General features: G+C 38.7%; 2 protein-coding genes across 6 annotated transcripts; both read right to left on the reverse strand.

The window, feature by feature from the left end:
* Positions 1–2,682: 2,682 nt before the first annotated feature.
* Positions 2,683–10,138, reverse strand: LOC126367795 (YEATS domain-containing protein 4). Of its 4 annotated transcripts, none has more exons than XM_050011542.1 (5): positions 10,117–10,138; positions 4,477–4,593; positions 4,119–4,400; positions 3,478–3,667; positions 2,683–3,032 (listed from the first exon to the last, which is right to left on the reverse strand). In XM_050011542.1, the coding sequence occupies exons 2-5, from the start codon at positions 4,522–4,524 to the stop codon at positions 2,863–2,865; spliced, it is 690 nt and encodes a 229-aa protein (XP_049867499.1). In that variant the 5' UTR covers positions 4,525–4,593; positions 10,117–10,138; the 3' UTR covers positions 2,683–2,862. The 4 variants fall into 4 exon arrangements, 3 of the variants coding, with proteins under 3 accessions (XP_049867499.1, XP_049867497.1, XP_049867498.1); XM_050011540.1 differs by lacking the exon at positions 10,117–10,138 and adding an exon at positions 9,991–10,113 and having other exon boundaries at positions 4,477–4,764; XM_050011541.1 differs by lacking the exon at positions 10,117–10,138 and adding an exon at positions 10,076–10,111 and having other exon boundaries at positions 4,477–4,764.
* A 576-nt stretch (positions 10,139–10,714) lies between these two features.
* LOC126367790 (uncharacterized) lies at positions 10,715–18,332 on the reverse strand. Of its 2 annotated transcripts, none has more exons than XM_050011535.1 (7): positions 18,056–18,332; positions 14,793–14,947; positions 13,779–13,988; positions 13,114–13,228; positions 12,431–12,498; positions 11,864–12,094; positions 10,715–11,712 (listed from the first exon to the last, which is right to left on the reverse strand). In XM_050011535.1, exons 2-7 carry the CDS (start codon positions 14,925–14,927, stop codon positions 11,149–11,151), a joined length of 1,323 nt encoding a protein of 440 aa, XP_049867492.1. In that variant the 5' UTR covers positions 14,928–14,947; positions 18,056–18,332; the 3' UTR covers positions 10,715–11,148. The 2 variants fall into 2 exon arrangements, with proteins under 2 accessions (XP_049867492.1, XP_049867491.1); XM_050011534.1 differs by having other exon boundaries at positions 13,769–13,988.
* Between the last annotated feature and the right edge of the window lie 1,184 nt (positions 18,333–19,516).

Here is a 19,516-nt window from a genome sequence, read left to right on the forward strand (position 1 = left end):
GGTGCAAATCCCGGTGGGGACATATAAAAAAAATCACTTTGTGATCCCTAGTTTAGTTAGGACATTACATGCTGATCACCTGGGGGGGGGGCCCTGTTTATAATAAAACTTACAATTGTAAATTACAACGACAGTTTGGTGTTCATTACGTAGCTAATATGAAACTGCAAATTATTCGTGGTCACAAACTCCGCAATGTACATCAAATTGTCATTGTAATTTACAATTGTAAGTTTTATTAAACAGGCCCCTGATTGTTCGAAAGTAAGATGATCCGTGCTTCGGAAGGCACGTCAGGCTGTTGGTTCCGGTTACGACTTACTGGTGTAAGTAAGTAGTCGTTACAAGAACCATGTCAGGGAACTTTGGCGGCTCAATAGTAACCCTGACACCAGGGTTGATGGGGTTGGTAATCTACCTCACAACCCACACGATAGAAGACCGAGATTCGAACCCGTGACGTGCGGATCGTGAGCACAGCGGTTAATTACTAGACTACGGTGGCCGTCTATAGTATAAACCTATTATGTTTAATGCCATCGAAATCGCCCGTGTGGGTGGTAGGCAACACATGTCCATCTTTAACGAGTCGTATAATCATGTAGCGTGTATTTATAGTTTCAATATTCGTATAACAATCGATCGCTCATCGGCACACGTATTCAACGGTCACGTAAAAAATAAACGAATTTATTGCAGGGAAGCCTTGGTAACCCAGTTGGTAGAACGCTTGCCTCGCACTTTGAAGTCACAGGTTCGAATCCAGCACAGATCTAAACCAATCTTCTTCTATCGTGTGGGTTGTGAGGTGGATTACCAACCCCATCAACCCTGGCGTCATGAGCCGCCATAGGCCCGACATGACTCGTGTAACGACTACGTACTTACATCAGTAAGTAATAACCGTGACCAACGGCTTGAAGTGTGTTTTGGGATTTGTCCCCACCGGGATTTGAACCCGGGAACTAAGGATCGTGAACTACCGCTGAACCACGGCGGCATTTAAATTAAAATAGTGTAATTATTTAATTTCCGTAGTCAGACTGAAATGTACGAATCAATTGAAAATGCCTATTGACGTAACTCGTGTCCGATTTATACAAAGTTCAACTTTAACAATTACATTGCCGTCCATTCACAGAAGTTTGACCCTGAGTTTTTATGTCCTACACAATATCGGAATGGTTAAAAATAAAACAAATGTTATATTGTCTGTAATATTTATAAAACTGTGGCTTAATATTGTAGATATGTTGTTCTTTTTTATTTAATGGGGAACTTTTCAGGATACGTTTCTCAAAAAAAATATAGACGGTGGTATAATAAAATATATATTGTCCATTAAAATATATAATAAGCTCCCTTAGTACTTAAGAGATGAAACTAAAAATAATTTATTTATAAAAAATCTAAAAACTAATGCTAATTAAAAAGGGCTATTATACTGTAGAGGAATAAAAAAAACAGACATCTTTGTTTTTGGCTACAAGCTACAAATGATGACCATTTTTATTACACCCAGGCACAATACATCTTCCACCCATTATTATTCTGATCAAAAACAGAGAAGCAATATAGGTAGCAATACAGATAGCTAATGTATAGAGCTTCAAAAGAAATCTGAACCAAATATCAAGCAACAATTATTTTTATTATATGCCTCAGCCATAACGTTATATTTTTGAATAATTATGTAAGTACCCTCTCCGCCAACCCGCATTGGAGCAGTGTGGTGGAGTATGTTCCATACCCCCTCCGGTTGATTGAGGGGAGGCCTGTGCCCAGCAGTGGGACGTATATAGGCTGTTTATGTTATGTAAGTACCCCAGTAATGAGAAAGGAGGTAAGTAGGAAAACTTTAAATCTGGACAGCTCCATCTATATTCTTATTGGGGAACTTAGCCTGGAAAATCCCTCATTGGATTAAAATATTGACTGTTGCTTAATATTAAAATGTACTACAATAATTCTACACTGTTGATTTGTTATTGTAAATTGGTTATTGGAGACCTAAATGGGGAAAGGTGTGAATCTATGTAATTATTTATGTAAATGAACTTTTTTATTTCAGTAATATTCGTCTGAAACTAGATAATAATACATTCAGACAGTGATAATGTTGAGTACATTAAGTACTTAGGGAAAATATTGAAAAATCAAATACATCCATCATAATTATCCATCTTAGGCCTCGTCAATGCCTTCGGGCAAGTCTGGGGCCAAGAGCAAACCCACCAAAGGTAAAAAAAAGGTTATCTACATAACATTTTTTTTTGGCGTTATTCTTATTGTTACGTTGGTCCCGGCTATTAGCCGTAAAAACAACTCCACCAACCCGCATTGGAGCAGCAGCGTGGTGGAGTATGCTCCATACCCCCTCCGGTTGATTGAGGGGAGGCCTGTGCCCAGCATTGGGACGTATATATGCTGTTTATGTTAAGTCTTATTTTAGATTTGCCGCATATGGCATTATATGCATAACAAGCAATAAATATTTATATGAAAAATCCGTTTTTTGATCAAACTCGTGGGGTTTCAGGCAACAGATTCTAACTACCCATTACTGACGTTTGCTGCTGTTTAAAATTCAGTTTTTCTCATCGACTGGAACAGTCTTCCACTAACATTTAAGATAACTATCAAATCTGCTTCATACACTTTAAAATCCAGAAACGTAGGATATTATTGACAGGAAACGAATTCTGTTATTGGGTAAATTGTTCTTGGCAATGAGTAACTAAATGTTTAACGGTCAGACTTTATCGTACCACAGCACTTGCAATACTCCATTAAAACTTCACCACCAAGTCCGTACACACGTTTCACACAACGTCCGTCATGTTTATCATGTTTGGGTGTATATTATATGCCGGGGACGGAGTTATGGCTTTGCAGCTTAGAGATTTCATCCTTGAATTTTGAGATGGTTTCCTTCGCCAGACTCAGCTTTTCTTTGAGCTCCGATATCTCAGCTCGGACCTTCGTTTGAGCAGCCACTATTTTTTCAAGGGTCTTTTCTTTCTTGTCTTCAACTGGAATGAAAAGTAAGTAAAGTATTTTTATTTTTTAAAACAAAATAAGAGATAGATGAAGCAATGTGACACAAAAGGCTGCAAAACAAAAAAAAATGTTATACAGATACTTACCTTGCCCATCATGAGCTAACACACACACACACACACACACTCAAACATGCATAATGCATAAACAAGTGCTATTTATTCTGGACATAAATCTATGTCATAAAACATTAATGGTAATGCAGAATTTTTTCTAAACATGAAGTATAGCAAGATGCGAGTGGAGTGTGTGTGTGTGCGTGTGTGTGTGTGTGTGTGTGTGTGTGTGTGTAAATGTATAGTGTGATTCTTAAAAACGGTTGATGCATAAAATTATATTTTAAGCAAAAAATAAATAAATTTAAAAATAACTTAGTTCTGAATAAACAGAGCCGAATGTAAAGAAGAAATCACTCACAATCAGTATCATGGTTCCACGGTCCGTTAGTGATGGGTTTGACACTGTTCAACAAGTGTTGCATCAGCTGTGTTGGCTCCTGGAAGACTATCTCCTCGTACGACTCACTGACGAGGGCTCTGCCCACTGTTGGAGGCGCCCCTTCCACTACCGGCGATTGGAAGAGCTTCAGAATGTGGTAAAGAGTTACCTGGAAATAAAGTTTAAGTTTTTCATTTCATTTCATCCTCAAAGATTGATTCACTTTGCAAATATATTATATATTTCCAAGATTTAAATTATTCTGTGCCTCGATGTGACGCATTGGAGGAGGTGTTTTATTTATAAGATATGTGTTTGTTTTGTTATAAAATTTAAATAAATAAACAGCAATTATTCTTAATAATTAATTTCCAGAAAATAAGTACTTTATTAGCAGGTTTATCCTGTGTAGAAGTAGTGTTTAACTGTGCATCAACCTCAAACTAAGCATTTATAACATAACAAATACTTTATTCCACACAGGAAATACAAAATGATCTTTTATCTACTGTAATTAGTTATCTAATGCATTTTCTGTATTATGTAAAATACTAAAATATTGTAAGGCGTAACTGTATGATAGGCAGTACTATTATTATAATAAGCAGAACTATACTCACAGGCCTCTCATTAGGATCATGAAAATATATCTTGATAACTATCTCAAACTCTCCCCAGCCGGTCTCCGTTAGCTCGTACGGCGGTTTCGTAACGATCCTGTTCGGGTTTGCATAGCTCTCGTGTAGTTTGAAGTGTACTTTCTTGATGTAAGCAGACATGTCTTCATTCGCGTAGGGCTTCACATATACCGTCCACTGATGCGTATGCCCATCTTCCTCACGTTTCTTACCAAAGTACCTAGCTACATTGCCGTAGACTATCGGCTTCACTATAGTTAGACCCTAGAAAATTTAAGAAATATTTAAGTAAAGCTAATACATGAAGGTACACACCATATTCTTATATCTTAGTGTTTACCTTTATTCTACCGCCGGAATCCGGCCCAAAGTCTGTCGGTAAGCTCATGTCTGTTTCAATTTTGGAAGTCACTTTGCTAGTTTTCTAATAAACACGAATGAAATGATTTTTGTTTTGGTAAACAAAAATCAACTTCAACTTCAACTTCAACTTTATGGTTAATGGCAACCGGTCGTCGTATAGAAGACAACCATTACTGCCAGAGTCAAGTATAGAAAAGACACTTGTCCATAGAGAATGTCTGATAAATTTATCCAAAGTCAATTCCAGGGATAAGTATTGTATTACCTGAAATAGGAAAACACGGTATTAAGCACACAGACAGACAAAACAAAACGTCACAAATGCACACTTAATAACAGTAATTTAATAATTGGTCAGTATAACAGATAATTATAATTTAATATCACATCTATGAATATATTTACAAAATAGTCTAATGAAAGGCGTGTTAATGTATAAAAGCAGGGATTTCATATTGATGGGCCTGGGAATTTTCGATGGCAGGATATCATACAAAGAGATAGGTTGTAAGGGGCAGTTGAAGAAAATGTGATCTGTGGAGCCTTCTTCAGTTCCGCAGTCACACATGGGAGAATTTCGTATCTTCAGTTTAAATAAATTTAGTGGGGTGCACGCGTGGCCGATACGGAGCCGGCATATAACCGATGTGGTTTGTTTGTCCGCCGAGCGATAACGGAAAAACCATGGTTTTGAGGGAATTTCAGGTTGGATATCTCCATAGTACCGCCCCTTTACTTGCTTGGAACGATCCCAACTTTTTTGCCAAGCTTTATTTAAGTCTACTTTCGCCATACACGCGAGATCAAGCGCGTAAAACTGATAATGATCGGCACATCCGGACGTTATTGCTTCCCTAGCAAATGAATCAACTACTTCATTACCTCTGATTCCCGTATGGCTTGGTATCCAGGCAATGACTACTTCAATGTTATTAATGTGGCAATCATATAAGATTTCTCTAACTTGTAAGATTAAAGGTGATTTAGAAATGGAGGTAAATTGGTTTGAGTCGATTGCATAAAGGCAGCTCAAAGAATCTGAAAAGATAATAGTTTTTTGGAAGTTATGGGCACGTATAAATTTAACAGCTTCTAATAGAGCAACAGCTTCGCCTGTGAACACGGTACATATTGGAGGACATTTGAAACTTAAAAGGGTTGAGTACTTTGGTGCCCAGACAGCGGCACCAACCCGTCCATCATCTGCCTTTGAAGCGTCTGTATAAAGATGCAACCAATCATTATATGCACTATTAATTTTGTCATCAAAGATAGCATTTGCACCAGGTGAGTCCTTTAATATTCCAAAACTGAGCATGATATTCGGTTTAAAAAGGAGAGAATCAAATGAAGTCAAGAAAAGAGGGTTTATATTTGTTTGAAAGCATTTATACTCAAGGGCCTTAAATTTTTGGAGACTCTTAATAAGACATGGATGTTCTTTATTGGACCAATAATGGTTGCGTGGGATAATAGATGAGAGAAGTTCTAGCTTTGGTAATAAAGGGTGATTGTTATACTGAATAATTTTAGAAAAATATCTGTCAGCGAGATAAGATCTACGAGTGTCTAGAGGGGGATCTAAGGCTTCTACTTGAAGGGCATTTGTGGGAGAACTTTTCATTGCACCCAGAATAATCCTCAGGCACTGATATTGGACTTTATCTAAAGTTCTTAACGCGGTTTTATTGCAAGGCTCCAAAACAAGAGACCCATAATCAAAAATTGAACGGACAATAGCATTATAGACTAGTTTTTGAGAGTAGGGGTGAGAACCCCACCATACACCTGATAGGGAGCGTAATATATTAATGTTTTTTTCGCATTTGTCTACGATATAATTTAGATGGTCTTTGCCTGACATAGTTTTGTCCAAATATATCCCCAAAAATTTTACACCTTGGCGGACAGGAATTTGTTCGCCCGCAAAGGATATGTCAACGTCCGGGAAAGATCTTTTTCTAGTAAATACAACCGCGGAACTCTTCCCTACGGACAGGGACAGGCCATGATCTGACAGCCAATCTTCGAGGTATAAGAGAGCTTGGTTAAGTTTGGTAGTTGCCTCTTCTAACGAGTCAGACGAAACATATAAGACTAGATCGTCAGCATACTGGAGGACACTGCAAAAAGAATTAACACATAGTTCTAGGTCGTAAGTATAAAGGCTGTAAAGCAGGGGACTAAGAACAGAACCCTGCGGTAAACCTCTCCATACACGCCTTGGTTCCAGAAGGGAACCTTGGACGCGAACCTGTATTGATCTCTCCATCAACAAGTTACATACGAAATATGCTAACCTCACAGGGATACTCAGATTGAGCAGTTTCTGCCTGAGAACCGGAAGCAGGACATTGTCATAGGCAGCGGAGATATCGAGGAATACTCCCACTAAGAACTGGTTGTTGGAGAGGGCAATTCTAATGTCTGTGGTTAGAATAGCTATACTATCAGTGGTGCTCAAACCTTTACGGAACCCATACTGAGTTTTAGCTAAAATATTCTTACTTTCAACAAACCACTCCAACCTTCTTTTTAACATATGTTCCATGGTCTTGCAAAGGGTTGACGAAAGAGCAATAGGTCTGTAGGAAGAGCATTTCGAAGGGTTTTTCCCTGGTTTTAAAATTGGGATAATTATCTGGTTTTTCCAAGACTCTGGAACAAAAGCTGTTTCAAAAAATTTGTTAACTATTGAAAGGAATAAAGATTTTGTAAATTGGCCAGATTTTTTAAGAAAGGAATATGGGATACCATCTATACCAGGCGATGAGTCCCTAAGGGATTGAAGGGATGATAGGAGCTCTACCATAGAAAATGGATCATTGAGTGAGTGATGAGGAAAAGCAGAAGGGTATGGCGAAGATAAGCAGTCACGGTTAGCAGCCGAGAAAGGAGCCAGGTTGTTTGTGAATTCATGTATCCATTTTGAATAATCATTCGAGTCGCAACTACGACCAGAAAAAGAACCCCTAAAACGTTTTATGGATCTCCATAACAAGGAGGGAGGAGTCCGGGGGGAAAGAGACTGGCAGAATCGGACCCATGAGGACCGTTTCTTTTTTTTGAAATAACGTTTGGCAGTTGCTGAAATTTTTTTTAAAAGCAGATAGTTCTCTATGGTCATCGTAAGGCAGTAGTTAATTTCTGCCTCTTTACGGCGTTTGTACATATCAGAACAATGAGCATCCCACCAAGGGGGAGACACTTTACTACCAATCTTAGACTTTTTAATTGGGATGTTATTATTTGCAGCTTTACAAATGCCTTCAACAAAAAGGTTATAGCCTTCCTCAACGTTGGAATTGTTGATGAGAGGGACAAAATGAGAATTGGCATCAGCCTCAATAGAATAATTATCCCAATTTGCGCGAGACAGACGATATTTTAATAAGGGTTCGAAAGACCTGAGGGAAGGGGATGGTTGGTCAAACGAAATAACGATAACGTAGTGATCGCTTCCAAATTTCTCTTGTAGGATTTGCCAAGAGATCATAGATCTAATATCCGGTGAGCACATAGATAGGTCAACAGCGCTGACTCTGCGGTCCGGAGCAGTATATCTCGTTGGAGAGCCATCGTTAAGGAGGCAAAGATTCCTGGAGTCCATCAAGTCGACCAGATCACAGCCGATGGAGTCATAATCAGGACCACCCCATATTAAATGTGACATGTTAAAATCCCCTACAATAATAACAGGTCCAGAGACGTGGGAGAAAATTGACTCAATGTCCGAAATTGAAATTACGCTGGGATTAGGGATATAGATGCAAATAATGGTTACATTTTGGATTTTGGCAGCAATGGCATTGATACCTGTTATAGTTGGAAGAGGAATACGGGAGTACGTAAATGTAGACTTAATAAACAATGCAACACCAGCATATCCATCAGCTCTGTCATCCCGGAGACAGGAGAAGCCCGGTAGCCTAAAATAGGATCCCGGTATAAACCAAGTCTCCGAGATAGCAAAGACTCCTGGATCGTGAGAATTAATCATGAGTAAGGCTTCATGTTTCTTAGGACGTAGACTCTGAGCGTTCCACTGAATAATTTTGAATTTTGTTAATAACATTTGACAAGTCTCCTAACAAATTGGCAATGTGGGACGGTGGTGAAAAATCACTATATCTATTCAATATATTGACGAGCATTGACACTAAAAGGTCCAACAGATTATCTCCTCTCGGAGTAGGAGAGTTATTTAAACAAACCCCATTATTAGGGGCTGGCGGATCTCTATCTGAAATTAAGGCCTGATGGGCTACACGGTCATATCCCGGACTCGAGGGAGCTCTTGGGCGCACTACCGGAGTAAAAACTGTTTTCCGATAACTTGATTGGCTGTGAGGCTGTGAGTATGATATAAATCTATGGGGAGATGGAGGGGATTGTGGAGGAGCTACTGGGGCAAACAAAGTTTTTGCCACGTCAGCATACGCACGGCGAACCGGTGGCACCTTAGCTGAGGCCTCTGGAAAGGAGATGTTCTCTTGAGCCATAGTAATTTTAATTACTTTTTGACGGCCAAGCTCTGGGCAAGATTTACTTGTGGCAAAGTGTCTACCTAAACAAAGTAAACAAGTAGCATTTGCCTCTGGAACGGAACAGTTGTTCCCAGCGTGAGGTTGGGCGCATCGGAAGCACCTAGGTTTATTGGAGCGACAGGCATTGGCAATGTGTCCAAATCGACAACAATTGTGGCATTGAATGGTGGGTAGCTCGTACACTTCCACTGGAAGTGAAGTATAAAAACAGAAAATTTTTTGGGGGAGTGTTTGACCCGTAAATGTAACAACAACAGTGCCTGTAGGGATCCATTCATTAACACCATCTTTTGAGACTTTCCGGTTTAGTCTACGGACTTTACAAATGTGGCCACAGCCATCTGGGAGTTCAACGTTGTCCACAAACTCAGATAAACTCCAGTCTGTTGGAACACCACGGATGATTCCCATCCTTGTGATATTATAAGTAGGTATAATGGCAGAGAATCTACTTGACTCTAACAAGGGGTTTGTCAGGAAGTTATTTGCCGCCTCTGGGGACAAGAACTCAATGGAAATGCGGTTGCGACCCGCCAACTTAACTCCATTTCGTGCAACATCAGTAACTTTTGCATGAGTTAATAACTTGCCAAATTGGATTGGGCTAATGGTGGTACCTGCTTTGGGGTGAGTTTCCTGACGAGATACATGGACAATGAAGGGACCGTCGTCATTATCAGTGTATTTTTTCGAGTCGGCGAAGTTTTCATGAACCCAAATGTTTTGCAGTGAGTCAGATGGGGAATTTTTAGTTTTTTTGGGGATATCAATATTAGTATCTAAATCGTCTCGGCGTTTACGGCTTGGGGGCGGCATATCAGCCATCTCTACTTCCTGGCCAGAACAGTCACTATCCTGCACGCGAGCACATGGGTCCGGTGGTTTAGGTGGAATCGACGACATCGTCGACGATACCTGGCATTAAATAAGCACAAAACACTTACCCAACACCAATGGACAGAACAAATACAATTAAACAATACAAAGGGGAGAATAATACACAATTAACACAAAAATTTTGAGACAAACTCAGAACTCGTGTGCAATCCTTCTCTTCTCCTAACGCAGTCGTAAACAAAAATAGTCGAGCGAAACAGTTTTAGGTTATCTGTCAAACTGTGTTTTTTTTTTGTGATTTCACAGTTTTGGACATAATCCGTTAAAAATTATGCGATAATGTTGCCATATATATAAAACCCATTTTAACAAAATAATTTAAATTTTAAATAACAAGGGACTTTCCAGGCTACGTTGCTCAAAAAGATTTTCCTTCGTTTAACCTTATAATTTCATGGATAACAGACATATACATTTTTTTTTTGGGGTATAAATGAAACCCTTTTTATTACACCCAGGCTCAATTACAACTTCTACCCATTATTATTCTGATTAAAATAAAGAGAAACAATATAGGTAACAACATAAAAAAAAATTACATACCTAATGTGATCTAATTATCGAGCAACAATTATTTCCATATATGCTTCTGCTATTACATTGTATTTTTGAATAATTATTTACCCGATTACATCTCGACATCACCATCTATATTACTTTTAGGGAATGTAGCCTGGAAAGTCGCTCATTTTAAAGGACTCAATCCTTACTTAATCCCTTTTATTTTGAGCAGCCATTCCAATTCGAGTTTTGTGAAATAAAAGACATTAGGCGTTTACCAGTTCATTTTCTTATCAGAAGGCAAGTGAACAATGGTCCAACAAGCTCTTAATTTCCTTATATTTAGATGCAATAAAACACTTTAAATAACATTTAGATTTAGACTAACTACTTATTATAATTGCATAATTGCTCTAAATTATAATGAGCACGAATTACTTAAACAATCACAACATTGAGATTTGGGACCTCCTCGAGTATCTTTCATTATCACTCAAAACCGTCGCTGATTCCTGTTATGTATTAGGCCATACCTTGAGTCCGCATAAAATAACTTCAATATTGACACAAATATTATTAAGATTTTATCTATTTTAAAACATTCATCTATAAACACTGACGGGGATCACAATCATGGGTTGGTTTAAAGCACAATAAGTCTATTACAGCGGTCAGCCATTAATAGCTTCGTAGGGTTGACTTAACTAAAATTTATGATCAGCACGCGAGTGTTCGTGTTCAATGTCCGCAAGTAAAGGATTGCTTTCTTCTTCACACCTCGAAGATCTGGACCCATATCTTGAAGCTGACACTCTCTGTGTGAAAGTGAGGAGGTTGGGGACGAGCGCCCCGCATGGCGTCGCGGGCGCCGATCTTGAAGATGCTCGTGCACCTGGTGATGTTCTCGATGGCCTTACTGGATACGCTACTGACAATGGCATATATAAGCTCGATTTTCTTGCCTTGGAGGTTTTTTTGACACTTTCTAATCGTCTATGGTGTCTTTCATCACTAGGTCTTCGAAGTGTGGAGTCTCTAGAAGTTTGTGTGGGACTGGTAGGTTGAGGAGGTGACTCGCAGGCCCCCGCACCTTCAGGCGAGGGGCAAGCGAAAAGATGTCGCAGTCCATATGCCTCGCGATCGTACATGGGCTCGGTATTAGAAGGCGAGCGGTGCGCTGGAGGCGAAGGCCCGAGACGGGGTTTGCAACCTCCATCGCAGTACATTTCGCAGTCGATTAACTCCAACTCGAGATCGAACGCGGGATCCTTTGAAGAAAAACAACATTAAGTAATTAAATTGATACGTTAAAGTCGTAAGGCCCAATGCCCTTTTAAAACCCAAACCTTATTATTTATCTTAACTAATTTGTCTGGAAATCTGAGCCTATTTATAAAATTTAAACAAAATTCTACTTACTAAAGGCTGAACGGGCGAGGTAATAAGATTTTGTCTGAAGGCTGAAGGAGTGTCACGTCGAGGTGGCACGGGGTCGGGTGCGGTGTGAGAGCGCGGGGGCGGAGGCGCGCGGGTCTCGCGGGGCTCCGTCAGTGACGACAACGAACGTAGTAAGGATCGCCCGCACCCGCCGCCCACACAGTCCTCATAGTTGCTCGCGCACGAGTAGGGAGGCGGGATGATCGAATTTGCCTGCGAGAAGAAAAAAAAAAGGAGCTTATCATTCCAAATATGTCGTGAAAACCAACTTAAATATTTAATCCACCTCAATGACTGGTACAGATGTTGAGCCGGTAACTGGCCGCCATCTGGTATAATAGTAACCATCTTAAAACTCAAGGACTTTTTTTTGGTGATTTGTGATACTAACAGCCCAAGTGGCCAACCCATAAGGGATTCCAAGCTTGAGTGTTGTCTGTCTGTAATTACGAAGTACTTTTTGCGTATGTAGGTAGGTACTTCATATTTGTTATAGTTCAATATTAAAGAATAATACTACATTCTTCTGGAGATGCCATAGGTACATACTTCATTTGCTGCGTTGCATATGAAACTTGAGTTGAGAGATTCTGCAGTACTCGCCGCTGATATAGAGCCTGTAACAGAGAATTGAAAAACACTTCACAGCATTTGGCAATAGTTTTGTTATTACATTACCTATTACAAGTCTCGATTATCTTATCGTTAAAGAAAATTATGATCGATTCTACTAACAGTCGTCACATTCAGTTTCGCGAGTTTAAGCGCTCCTTCATGGTCTTTGAACACTTTTTTCACTGGACTCAGCATTTTGAACTCCGAACAATGTAAAGTAAGTTCCACGACATGTAAACGACTAGTCACTGAACACATAATACGCGCTTAGGTAGGTAATTTAATTAGTCCAGGCTTACTTGCTTGAACTATCTATACAGTACGTTTTAAGCCGATTATATTCTTGATTCCGATAGACTGTAAGTAAGATTTAACGTAGGTACCGTGCGCAGTTTAATTAGCGGTAATTTCATTGTTTCGTTTTGTAATATGGATACATAAATTTTTTAGAGCTGGGGAAGTGGTAGAAAAAGGCATGTTTTTCTGTTTGATAAGTACTAATTACCAAATACATTATATCTATCTATTCAATAAGTATACATATATAAATGTAGACACAATGAACTCTAAAAGTTCTTAGGCAAACCAGAATTTAAGTACATAGAACGTATACATACCTGGGGCACGAATTACATAGTTTCTGAAGTACTGAACCATAAGGTAGTTGCCTGCTTTCCCTTCGCCCTCACCACATGTGATAACGAGGGGATAAAGATCAGGTTTGGAAGTAACCTGCAACAAGATGAAATCATCAAACATTAATCAAGTATTCACCAGTCGCCTTATTACAAAACGAATACTAATGATAATACTAGATTTAAAAGTAGAGTCCGCGCCATGAAAGAAGTTCACAGGTTTTAATGGAAGTAAATGTCAAGGCATAATAATGATATGCAGAATCTGCGACACAAGTGCCGCAGCCGTGCGACGCACCTTGGGACTTTGTTCGTGGCGCAGATTATATTTGAAACCTGGTCTTCGTTTTGTAATAAAGCAGCAGATGTTTATTATGGTTCCTAATTTAATTACCAAATTTCCCACTGCTTTGACGAGTTTCAAATTTACATCTAAGATAAGAAGCTTAATAGCATTGTAATATTTCATAATCTTTGATTAGAAATCCAAAAACACCGAGCACAAACATGCGACATCGATTAACAATAATCGAGACAGCCTAGAAGTTTGAATCTCGAAATTAAAAATATGTATAAAACCAATTGTTCAGCCCAAATTAACAAAAAGTAACTAAAGTAGACACAATAAAAATATCACTTCAGAATACGGTGGTGGAGCCTGGTGGAAGGAGCTGCAGCGGCTGTAGCGAGGCGGGGGATAGACGGAGCCAGCGGAGTCCCGTTCCGACGGCGGGCGGCGCACGCAACAAGCGAACTGCCACACATACACGCCATACTGAGTGGGACGCTTGAAAAACAGGAACCAGATGCAGCACATCAGAATCCCACCCAAAGTGCCCAGGAGGAATAGCACCGGCCTGATAAAGAAATAACACAATTAGTATTTTTTTCTAATAATGGTAACATTTAAAGGCTAAAATGGCCCCGATTCCTGCAGACATCTCTTAATTTTACTTTAAGTTATACCTGTCATTTTCTTATCCGCCGAAAAGGAAAGGGACGGATGATTGACAGCTCTTAATTTTAGGAAGAATGAGTAAATAAATGAATAACCCGGGCGAATTTTTAGACGGTTGTTTTAGATTTGTGCTTAAAATTGACGTGTGTTCCATAAATTTTATGCTTGTCGATTACCCGTCCCTTTCCTTTTCGGCGGATAAGAAAATGACAGATATAACCTAAAATAAAATTAGATGGTATTTACAGGAATTAGCACCATTGCCTAGGGTCTATATCCATAAAATAGTACAAGTTAAAAGTTTCGTAATTGGCGCCAGTATCCTGTTCTTCACAAAAAATTACGCGCGAATTCGAATTTGATGCAGTAACTTGTAATATTTTTTTTGCGAATTCTCGGAGTTTTTTTTCAACTTATGAGTAGCGTTCACGTCGTATCTGGATTATGAATTATCTATTATTGAAAACATCATAAGATATTAGTGTAAACTAATTAGACTAACTAGATATATGTATAACTAGATATATAATATATGTAAACTAACTAGATATTAGTGTAACTAAAGGGGACTTCTTATTTCATATTTCTTGAATGCTAAGTAAGTTATACCTATTAAAGTAAAGGCGAAAGTTCACTGATTGAATGACTGACTCACTTATCACGAAATATCAGAAATTACATTTATAATCTGTGTACCACTTACCATTGAGCATACCACGAGTGGATAGGCTCCGTGCGAGGGATCTCGTCGTCCCGGCGTGAGGGCTGCGTGGGCGCCGCGCAGCAGCCCTGCTCGCAGCACACCCAGTGCGCGGGGCAGAGGCGCCCGTCTGAACATGCAGTCCCCTCCGCGTCACACTGGAAAAAACCAAATCAAATATACTTCTGTTTCTTTATTCTGGCTACTTAGTTACTTTAAATATTGCACAAATAGGCACAAATACAAAAAAAGTACGGCCTTATTGTCCTGCATTCCATGTTAGTGCATTTCTTCGAGGCAATGACGTCATAAATCGTCTGAAACAGAGGTATAAGACCAATGATGATGATAATATTGTCCTACACAATTATTAAGTACAGGTAACAGAATTAGATGTATTTCTTTTTGTGGCGCGAATTCGAATCTACAACGAATATTTGCGGATATTTCAGATATTATATTACCTAATTTATTTCTTTGCCTGTGGCACGCCTATCTTTTCTATTCTTTCTTTTTTAGGAGTGGTGAGTAAGAACTTATTACTAACATAATATGTATAAAGTCCGAAATGCTTTATTTGAATTTAATAATTTGAATTTGGAATAAGCGCATACCTATGCATAACGGTCACCAAGACACATCAAAGTAGGTACATACTATTACCTACGTATATAAAATTCAGAGAGATAAAACGTACCCAAAGACAGTTTCCAGTCTGAAAGACATCTCATTTCCCTCTAAAGTTTAACATATTGGAATTTCAAGGGGGACGGTTTACACAGACAAGTTTACAGTAACTCTGAAAGGCCTTTCATCTTTGTTAAGCATTTGCACAACCCCGTGAAAGCAACTTTTAACTTGTGTTTATTCTCGGAGGGTCTTGTTAGCATACTCCGAAAAGGGTTGAGGTATTTTACCTATAGTCGCTTATACTTTGAGAAACCAGGAGTGTTTAAATTTTTCATATACCTATTATTTTTTTGCTTTTTTTTACTTATAAAAAATAGTAATTCTTTCAACATATTCAAACACAAATTAGTTCAGCATATTTCACAAAATAAGTAAATGGCTATGTGGTTTTTGTGATGTTTTTCGCGCGGTGGTTTCTGATCTAAGCAGTTATACCTGTTGAGCGATAACTATTAAATATGGCGGTGCGTACGACACTGCATAACTTAGTTATTAAGTTAAATTATAAGGTATCTTCTCATGTAAGTGACTGTATGTCTTTTTTGAGAATAAAGTATCTTAAAACCGATTTATTTATTTATTTTGGTGTACTAGCAGTCACTTAGACTAAAACATTATAATATATTACATTACAGATCTTAAAAGCTAAATGTAGCGACTAATTATAAGTAAGCACAGCATGCAATTGTGTAGAAAAAGTATATAAAAAAGTGGGTACTTATCTATAATTAAGACTTACTTAAGAAAGTAAGTATTATTTATTATATGACATAGTAAATAAAAGTCTTAGTAGTAAGTGGATACAGAACTAATTATTATTCATAATGCTTTTATGAAAATACATACATGAAAATCCCTATTCAGGTGAACGATCGTTTAGTTAATGTAATAAGGCCTAAAGGTGAACGCACACTTAAATGCGTGAGTCGCAGGAGTCGCACGAAACGCATTTTATAAATCTTTTTATGACATTGTATGCAACGTCACCTACCTGCACTGCATCGCACGACCTCTGTGGGTCCAGTGTTTGAGCACTGGGCTCACGATCCGGAGGTCCCGGGTTCGGATCCCGGTGGAGGCATATCACAAAAATCAACTTGTGATCCCTCGTTTGGTTAGGACATTAAAGGCTGATTACCTGATTGTCCGAAAGAAAAACTATCCGTGCTTCGGAAGGCACGTTAAGCCGTTGGTCCCGGTTACTGATTACTGATATAAGCACGTGGTTGTTACATGAGCCAATGCAGGGGCCTTAGGCGGCTCGATAATAATCCTGACACCAGGGTTGCTGCGGTTGGTAATTAACCTACACGATAGAAGGAGAACACAGCACGAGCCGCATTTTGCCGCAAAATGCGATGTATTCGGCGCGTGCGGCTCCTCCGGCGCGTCTAAGTGCGCGTTCACTTTTAGGCCTTATTTATTACACTACCTAAACCACCGGGCCCGATGTTTCGAGGTCGGGCAGTGACATAAATAGCACATTGGACGGATGGATGCACATTTTATACCTACACACCCCAATAACAGATGCATCAAGTCCTTTGGATCTGGTAGTAATAGAATACGGCCTTTAGTGTCATTAGAAAAAAACATCAAATAAAATGTACCTACTGTTCTGCCGACTGTCATTCTACTCAAGCTATATCATTATAAGCTCACGACTATTTCCCAATTGGGGTCATCAGAGGTACATCCATCGCAAGATGAACTAAGTACCCACACCTAACCGAGCTTTCTGTTAGACCAATCTTATCATCATATCTTTTATAGTTCATGTATACATCATATCATAATAATGTATAAAAATAATAGGTATTGTATATCATATTATTATATTATACACGCATTATAGTATAATCGTAAAAAAAAAAAAAAATATTTTTAAAAATATTTTTTGGCTATAAAAATATTTTTTTCCAAGTCCGCATAACGTGACTTATAGCCACATATTTATAGCCACTTGTTTGCGAATTTTTCGCGGGAAAGCGCGGGAGGGCTCCACCGCGCATGTATCTTTGCCGATCGATACTCCTGTCAAATGCCAGCCCTAATATATGAGAGTTGACTTAAATGACGGCTTAGCATACGCTAACCTCTTTTAACAGCCCTAGTTACGCGTAACGTACTTAACAACTACCTAAGAACGTAGAGGCATTGATTTCCTTTGTTCCGTTGTCTTATATTTTTTTAAAAATATTTTTAAAAGCACAGGCGTGTATAGATACTACAGAAGGTTTTTTAAGGTAGTTGTAGATGTGTGAAATTATGCGGCATTCGTAGGTTTTTTATTTCTACATTTTCTATGCTAGGTATTGTATGATAAGAATGGAATAATTAACAAAACGCTCACCATTGTAAAAGCGAACACGTTTTATTTTATACATTATATAATATAAAAAATAAAATTATAGAACGTTTAGTCTAGTAACAGAAAAAATACGCACTGAAAAAAAATCAAGTAAATAACTTAAAGAACAGAATAAAAAGGCAATTTCTGAAATAAGTATATAACCCAAAAAAGAAACAAAATTTTTTTAATAATAAAAAAATATATAAAGATAAAATATACTCACTTCATGGGGTCTGGTGATTAATATCCCAAGCAGGGATATAGCCACGAAGGTAAGAAACATGATGATGATCAGCGGCCGTTTGCTCGACATGAGGTTGATTGATGCACATCAGACGCAACACACGGTGCAACTGCACCTCGCCCGCGGACGGGGGTTGGTGCTATTTTTGGCTCCAAGTCGCGCCATCTAGCTTAGTCGCCGGGTCGCGCGGCACTGACTCCTCGTGTAGGCGTGTTGTTAGCCCTATTCTGGAGAGACGCGGCCATATTGCTTTCAGAAGGCGTAGCGTATGCGCGTGTTGGTCGCGATAAGTGGGGGCCAACTCCATACGTACAGTCATGTCATGAGCAATATAATGTACCCACTTTAGGACTCTGTCGCACTAACATATTTGACATTTAGTGAGACTTACAGTTCAATTTGTCAAAAAAGTTAATGTGACATAGTACTGCTCGTGACCGTACACGATATCCAAAACTGTAACAAGTAAAAAATGGGTGTTCTGAACTGTTATATACAAAATGACAATCAATATTTTCTCTATCAACCGTAATGTATTTCGCAATATAGGATTAGTCTTCTTCTATCGTGTGGGATGTAAGGTGGATTACCAACCTCATCAACCCTGGCGTCAGGGTAATTATGGAGCCGCCAAAGGCTCCTGACATGACTCATGTCACAACAATGTACTTACATCAGTAAGTAGTAACCGGGACCAACGGCTTAACGTGCCTTCCGAAGCACGGATCATCTTACTTACGGATAGGTGTGGGTGATAGAAATAGTTACACTATGAACTGTCAAACTTTAAGATAGCTTTTTCTCGAAACTACGCATTTTGAGTTGTTACAGTATTTTACAGTATTTATTACAATTTTTAGGTTTTACGGGGATTGTGCTATAAAAGCAGCGTATGTATTTTTTTTTTAACCTGCTGATGATATTTCTAACATATTATTCTGTCTACCCTTAGATTAAGAAAAATAAAGCGAAAATCTACTACGAGACGTTTATTGTTGCTGTCTAGAATGTAAATAGAAAGAAAGAAAAAAGAAAGAAACAATCCCGAAAACCCCGACACCACAGACACAGACAGACAGGTATTACATTCAACACAGAGTACAGGACAGAATCCACACGGAAATCAATACACAAAAAAAAAAAACAAAAAAGAACACCAAGGTCAAAAATCATTAACAAAATAAGAAAAACAAACCAAAATCATAAAAAAAGAATAATAATAATAACGTAAATCGCTATACCCCAATCAGAATAATACTGCAGACAACCAACCAGCTTACTGAGACCTCCCCACCCCTCGGTACCTCTCCCCTTCGTGATGAAAATAGAAGCCTCCTCGATTCCCCCATAGCTCTTAAAACGCTGGACGAACTGACCCACAAAATTATATTTGCAGTCATAAACTGTATAATTCGCAACGTCTGTGCAGAAACCTCGTAA

The sequence above is a fragment of the Pectinophora gossypiella genome, chromosome 6, assembly GCF_024362695.1.
Source record: "Pectinophora gossypiella chromosome 6, ilPecGoss1.1, whole genome shotgun sequence".
NCBI classification, from domain to species: Eukaryota; Metazoa; Arthropoda; class Insecta; order Lepidoptera; family Gelechiidae; genus Pectinophora; species Pectinophora gossypiella.

Excerpts from the sequence above, each read along its gene's own strand:
- LOC126367795 (XM_050011542.1), bottom strand. The coding sequence starts at position 4,524 with ATGAGCTTACCGACAGACTTTGGGCCGGATTCCGGCGGTAGAATAAAG. Across the intron at positions 4,401-4,476 it reads ATTCCGGCGGTAGAATAAAG|GGTCTAACTATAGTGAAGCC; the intron begins GTAAACACTAAG and ends TAAATTTTCTAG. Across the intron at positions 3,668-4,118 it reads ATGATCCTAATGAGAGGCCT|GTAACTCTTTACCACATTCT; the intron begins GTGAGTATAGTT and ends CTTTATTTCCAG.
- LOC126367790 (XM_050011534.1), bottom strand. The coding sequence starts at position 18,145 with ATGTCGAGCAAACGGCCGCTGATCATCATCATGTTTCTTACCTTCGTG. Across the intron at positions 14,948-18,055 it reads TAATCACCAGACCCCATGAA|TGTGACGCGGAGGGGACTGC; the intron begins GTGAGTATATTT and ends GGTTTTTTCCAG. Across the intron at positions 13,989-14,792 it reads CACTCGTGGTATGCTCAATG|GCCGGTGCTATTCCTCCTGG; the intron begins GTAAGTGGTACA and ends TTTCTTTATCAG.